Genomic DNA, 7,116 nt, shown 5'->3' with positions numbered 1-7,116 from the left:
TTCGAATGAGCTCTTGAGGAATTGATATTGACCACCCACTCTGATAAGAGCACGTCTTCTTCACTAAGTCTACTGATTCGGACAACTCCCTCTTTTGAAAACCTCCTCCCAGACACACACACACACACACACACACACACACACACACACACAGAGAGAGAGAGAGAGAGAGAGAGAGAGAGAGAGAGAGAAAGGTTTACTAGCTATCTGGATATCTCTAATCTGGTCATATTAACATGAAAGTAGCCACCACAGTAGTCACATTACATATATGCTAGCTAGTTTACCACATGCATGTGCATTTGTCATGCATTCACTTTTCTTGTTAATGAACTTCTTGTGCACTGCTTTACATACATTTATAGGGACATGAGTAGAAAAATTACACAGACATAATTGAATAATTCCTCCTAAGGATTTTTATAAACAATGACAATAAATCAGACACATTCACATTCAGAGATTATGTTTCTAGACATAATATTTCCCTTTTTCCTTACAACAGAGTTATGCAGAGGTAAATATATCTCTTCAGGAATGCAAATTCAGTATGATTTTCTTTCTTTTCTTTCTTTCTTTCTTTCTTTCTTTCTTTCTTTCTTTCTTTCTTTCTTTCTTCCTTCCTTCCTTCCTTCCTTTCTTCCTTCCTTCCTTCCTTTCTGTTACCAAGGATTGAACATAGGTGTGTTCAACCACTGAGCCATAACCCCAGACTTTTTAATATTTTATATAAAACCCTTTTTTATATTTTATTTAGAGACAGGGTCTTGCTGACTTGCTAAGTACCTTGCTAAGTTGCTAATTGAATTTGCAATTCTCCTGTCTCAGCCTCCTGAGCTGCTGGGATTATAGGAGTGAGCCACCACACTCAGCTCAGTGTGGATTTTAATATATCGCTCATTACCTGGGTAAGATCTCAGAGGTAAGAATATGAGTTTTTTGCATCCTAGTTAAAATCAAATTCCTAAAGATTATTCTACCTCCCCAATAATCTTTCTGAAAGCACTTTTGACCTCCTTGTTTCTTAGGCTGTAGACCATAGGGTTGAGCATGGGGATGACCATAGTATAGAACACAGAAACAATTTTATCAGTGTCCATGGAGTGATTGGAGCTGGGCTGTAAGTACATGAAGATTAGAGTCCCATAGAAAATGGAGACTGCAGTGAAGTGGGAGGCACAGGTGGACATAGCCTTCCTATGTCCTGTCTCTGTGCGCATCTTTAAGATCGAGCTAAAAATAAATATGTAGGATATTAAGATAATAAGAAGAGCAAAAAACACATTGAAAGCACAGACAGGAAGAAGAACAAGTTCATTCACATGTCTATCAGAGCAAGAGAGAGACATGACAGCTGGAATATCACAGAAAAAATGATGGACCACATTGGACTTGCAGAAGGTGAGACTGAAGGTGTCCCCAATGTAGAAGGAGGAACTCAAGAAACCACAGAAATAGGAAGCTATGACCAGACATGCACACACACTAGTTGTCATGGTGGTGGTGTAGTGCAGGGGCTTACACACTGCTGCATAGCGGTCATAGGCCATCGAGGCCAACAGGTAGTTTTCCACAGTAGCAAAGGTTGTGAAAAAGAACATCTGAGCTGCACAAGCGTTGAAGGAGATGACCTCACTTCCTACAAGGAGCCCAGCCATGACTGTGGGAGTGACAGCTGAAGAGTAGCAAAAATCCACCAGGGACAGGTTACCCAGGAAAAAGTACATGGGAGTGTGCAGACGGGAGTCCAGGAGAATCAACAGGATCATCCCCAGGTTCCCAACCAGAGTGATGGTGTAGATGAGCAGGAAGGTCACAAAGAGGGGAAGCTTCAGACCTGGGTCATTGGTCAGTCCCAGCAGGATGAAGTGTGTCACTTCTGTCCCGTTCTCCATCAATGTTATAGGAGAATCTCTAGATTCTTTGGAACAGAATGATCAAAAAAGAATTAAAATTGAAATTATAAATGCTGGAATAAGTTACACTTCAAGATACTCCAGAAACTTAGCTTGTTCCAGTAACTTAAACTTCAAGATACTCCAGAAAATACAGAGTCTTTGCATATGTGCTGCCAAAGCGAGCACCAGAAAATACGCAGTCTTAAAAAATGAAATTTTTTATATTGCTCACCTACAATATTAAATGGTATGATTCTGAGTAATTTCAACATATCATATGCCCAATATTGGATTTTTATACAGTATTTTATTTATTTGTAGACTATTTGATATCCTGATCAAAATGACATTTCTGGTATCTATCCATTCATTTCTCTGAATACAGTAAAAGCTGACACTTCCATGTTGCTTGCCTGTCAAGAACTGCTGTGGACACGTTTTATATATATATATATATATATATATATATATATAATTCTCTCAACACTCTCAACAATATTAAGATCTTGCTTGATTGCTAAATTTTTGTGCTTGAGAATTTTATTAAAATTTACATAGGTATTGTTTGTCAATCTTTGCTGGGGATTCATGCCAACCATTAACCCTGCTGAATGGTTACTCAGTCTAATGGTCTATAAAAAATTAATAGCCAGTTGAATTTACTGATTTCACAATTACTCCTTGCCTTCTTGGTTTAAACTCAGTATTCAGGGTTTCACAGTGAACTGAGTTATTACGTAGTAATTTCATTTGTTTACTATGTTTGTCTTTCTCCAGAGAAAAAAATAACCAAGCAAACAAACCTAAGGTTGAGATAATCCATTCAACTTCAAGAATCCTAAGTGAATGAATAAGCTCTGACCTGCATTTTAACTTTTTCCAACAATCTCCAACAATCTTGATTATCACCAAGACTTATACACATTGACAACGGTGTGATTAAAAGCATAAACTTTGGATGATTGGAAGATAAGATTAATTCTTGGGTTATCATAGCACATTTCTATATATCTATTATGCTGGAGTGGTGGGAGCCTATTCCAACTGCAGAAGCAGTTGAGCCAAGGCACATCACCAAATGTAGCAGGCATAGAGCTTAGGTGCATAGAAAAGACGCAGATCAGTCTGACCATTTACCTCCTAGCAGTCATTGCTCCTAACCTAACTCCCCTCCCTGAATGTCATATTTCTATCTGCTAAATGAAGACATTAGTAATATCTATTTTGGGGTATCTTTGTGAGAACCTAATATGATAATTTACAAAAGGGAATACCTGTAGCATTATTATTAGGGTGGGCTGACGGTCTTTATGTTGATTTGCTCAAGGCAGATGCTGACTTGCAGACCTTTGGATTTAGGTGTGTTTTAGGGTCTTGAAACTTCCTTCTCCAAATTTGCTTTCTCTCTCTCTCTCTCTAGGGCCACTGAAATTTTCTGTGCTCTCTGTGTTTCTCAGTCAGTCCTTTCTCCAAGCATGTGATGACTGCTCTTACAATTCCAGTTGAGCCATTTCTTTTTAAAATTTCTTTCTTGAAATCCATAGTGTAGTGTAAAAGAATTCATTTTATAAAACATTCTTTCTCTCACTACTGTCATGCCATAGCCAAATCACAGAGATAAACATTGCAAGTTGCCAGTTTATGGACTGTCTTTAGCACATAGATCTGTTTGGGTGGCAAATTCCTCATTGTAAACATTTTGAGTCTGTTCTTGTGTACTAACCATATTTTACATTTCTTACTGGAACTGAAACTTTTGGAAGACTGTCCACCCAATACTAACTACTATTCCCTGCCATCTTTCTCCTGAGCCTCTGTCAAATTCATGTTGCAAGTCAGCCCCTGAACACATTTGTTGCAACCTTTAACATTCAGATCCACCTTAAATATATACTCTGTTCTACAACCAGTGAAAAGGACTCTATTTGTATATGTGTGGGGAGGGGAGGAGAGGAAAGTAGCATTATTATTCTTACATCATCTTTAAGGAATTGAAGGTTTGAAAAGTTATGCAGCACTTTAAAATTGCACAATGTAGTGGGAGAAAGACTACAGATTCAAGAGTTAAAATCAACTTGAACCTAACCAAAACTCTATGCTCTTATCCACATTGCTGTCCACATGTGTAGAGGAGCTAACAATAGCAAACATGAGATTATGGGGAAAAGATTACAATGAAGTTCAGAGCCTGGTGATTGACTTAGAACCCTTTTGTAGCTTAAATCAGGATCATTTCATCCTTCTGGTATCTGTCTTGTTTGTTTAACTCCAATGAGAACAAATATACAATGAACAAAATGAAATTATTATTTCATCAAGCACAGAATCATAAGTCTTATTTTTCTTCAAAATTTTGGACATATAAGTAGAAATTGTTATCAGTGTCTCCAAATTACCTTCTATGAAAAATTTCTCATTTATACCCTAAAGTCATCTCACGATGTTTAGAAACATATTGAAAATATCTATTTCTCTTTTTAAAATAACTCATAGTAGGTATAACTGCCCTCTTTCTTTTGCACACATTACACTTCTCATGAAAATGTTTGTGGGATATAAAACTTACCAGTTTCCCGAAGAGAAAGAACAATCAATCCAGAATAGGGATTCTGAAATCATAATCAGATTATGCATAAGATTATTAAAGGAGTTCTGGTTCAGGTAGTGATCACAAGTTTCCCTTTAAGACTTGAACAAATAAAATAAAGAACATTAGCATGGGTCATATTGCAAATCTTTGAGGAATTATTTCTGTGGCCTTGGAAGAATCATTTTACCTCCTCCTTAAATAAACATGATAAATTATTTCTTACATATAATTCTCAGAATTGAGTCTATAACCAACAAGTAAAGGAAGCCTATGAAACATCATCTGTAGAGGTTATCATTTGAAAGTGTATCAATGTGATTGTTATGTTTGAGTGTTTGCCTAGCCATAGCTGAAGGTTCATAGCACATCCTCAGATCTCAAGGCCCGTATGTGCTAACAATGATCATCATGCAGATGAATAGATGATGTCCAATGAAACATGGCCTCGAGTGAGTTCCTTCTAAAATAGGTCATTTTGAGTTTTACTGGGATTTCAAGGGCTAACACTTGAAGATCTATAGAGAATTATATAGACTTGAGACCTCTGCAGATTGTCCTCATGAGACTATCTATAGCTCCTGGTCTGACATTCCCAGCAAAAAAGCAATTAAACTATATGTGGAGATCAAGCTGGTTAGCTTGAGGACTGCATTGTAGAGCCTATGGTTATTTTTCAAATAAAAATAAAAGTATAGTCAAATAAGATAAATTATTTAAAAAAGGAAATAATAAGGAAAGGTCATGAAAGTAACTACAAAAATAAATTTAAAAGCAAGCAGTATTGAATCTTTCATAACCCCGGTGCTTTCACCACATGGTTTACATAATGCATAAAATATTAATTTTATCTCTATGTTTATGGGCACAAAATACATAAAGATGTAATTTGTGGCAAAAACTTCACAAGGCTGCAAGATGCAGCTGTAGAGGAGCAAGGTATTTGTATACTCTCAGAGATTCTTTGTCATAAACCAGATGAGGTCTCTAGCACTCCCTTGGGTTTTGAACATGCTGGCCCATCTGCAAATTTGTATGTATCCACCCCTATAATTCCTTAAGCCTATTCCCTATAATGTGTGTGCATGCATAATTTCTCTTCAATTTGTTGTGATTGCCTGGAATTGTGTTATTCCTTCTATTATTCTGATTGCCTGGAGAGCCCTGCCTAAACCAGAATTTGGTACTCAATTCTAAAGAAACAGTATTTTAAGGATGAGTTTTCTGGTTTGTTTCTAGAGCCTCTGGAATGGACTCCTAAAGTGATCACTTTCAAAACACTAAATAGTCTACTTCCAGTAGTAAAAAAAGCATGGTAGGCCATGTTATGATCTCACAATAGAGACCCACAAAATATCACCCTTGACACTTCTAATAAAACACTGAAGGCAAAGATCTGAGTAACTATGTGCTAGAGTTCAAATGTATATGTCCAATCAAAATTCATTATGTTGGAATCTAAGATCCAGTGTGGTCACATTCAGACGTAGGGCCTTTAGGAGGGGGCCAAGTCTCAGTTTGGAGGTGAATAAGCTTTATTCCTGTGATTGGATTAGTATGCTTATCGAAATACTTGACAAGAACATCTAGGACTCTTCCTTTCTCACTCACCATGTGAGAACACAGAATTTTTCCTTTTCCATCATGTGAGATAGCAAAGGCATTACTCTTCTCCCTCCTCTCCATGGGAAATGACAGCAAAAAGGTGCCTTATGAGGTCCAGGACATCACCAGACACCAGATCTCCTGGCACCCTGATCTAGCACTTCTCATGCATAAGAGGCAGACAGTAGCAGATTTCTATTCCTTATAAATCATCACACTTAAGTTATGTTGTTATAGCAACACAAATGCTTTAAGACACTTTTGAACATTTTCTTCAAACAATGAGAATAATGAAATTGTTAGTTATTCCTAATGTTGCTGAAGAAAGTCGAAGAAAAACACATAAGCTCAGGAATTTGAATTACCATCTTTAAATAAAATACCTGGATGCTTCCAATCCCTTCCTAAAAGAGGTTCATGTCCTGCATCTACTGTGCTGAGACTACTGATACAAAGTCAATCGTATGAGTAGTTAGTTGAAATAAAAACAAAATTCCTTGCCTAGCAGTTTGTCTACCATAAAATTTGCAAGGGTGTAGGATCTTGAAAGCTGGCAGGGAGATAATCAGGAAGACCCTGATGAAGCTGGAGATATTGATCCTCTAAATTCTGATGAATCCACTTTATAAGTAGAATTAACTTTTCTAATCCCAACAGACACAACTCTCCACTCCACCTGAGGGAACTAGTTCAGCAGTGCCCACAGAAATTTTAACAGGTCACCTTCATGCAGTAGAGCTGCAAGACAAGAATAATTTTCTTTAGGACTCATCCCCATTTCTCTTTGCTTTTAGTTCTCTCACTAAACAGTACATTATCTATAAGGAGGTGTGCTCACCCACACATAAACTACCAGAGATTTCTAATTCGTACAGTAAGAAATCTTGTGCACACACATGGGAAGAAAGAAATAGTGTGGACTTTGTTAAGGAAGAGAAAGCTAAATAAGGCCCAAATAAATAAGACAGGCCCACAAATAATAGATCCTGCATTAAAAATGTATTTAACCCTATGCGAACTAGAAAT

At 37.1% G+C, this 7,116-nt stretch overlaps 1 protein-coding gene across 1 annotated transcript; it reads right to left on the bottom strand.

Moving 5' to 3' along the window:
- Positions 1-971: 971 nt before the first annotated feature.
- Positions 972-1,898, bottom strand: LOC113195135 (olfactory receptor 5B3-like). The gene has a single exon (XM_026406551.1). It carries the CDS (start codon positions 1,893-1,895, stop codon positions 972-974), a length of 924 nt encoding a protein of 307 aa, XP_026262336.1. The 5' UTR covers positions 1,896-1,898.
- Between the last annotated feature and the right edge of the window lie 5,218 nt (positions 1,899-7,116).

Source organism: Urocitellus parryii, chromosome 4 (assembly GCF_045843805.1).
Source record: "Urocitellus parryii isolate mUroPar1 chromosome 4, mUroPar1.hap1, whole genome shotgun sequence".
Lineage (NCBI taxonomy): Eukaryota > Metazoa > Chordata > Mammalia > Rodentia > Sciuridae > Urocitellus > Urocitellus parryii.
The sequence above is the reverse complement of the archived record's forward strand: the minus strand, read 5'-3'. Positions and strand labels throughout refer to the sequence as shown.

What these genes read in the sequence shown, in the direction of transcription:
- LOC113195135 (XM_026406551.1), bottom strand. Translation starts at nt 1,895, where the DNA reads ATGGAGAACGGGACAGAAGTGACACACTTCATCCTGCTGGGACTGACC.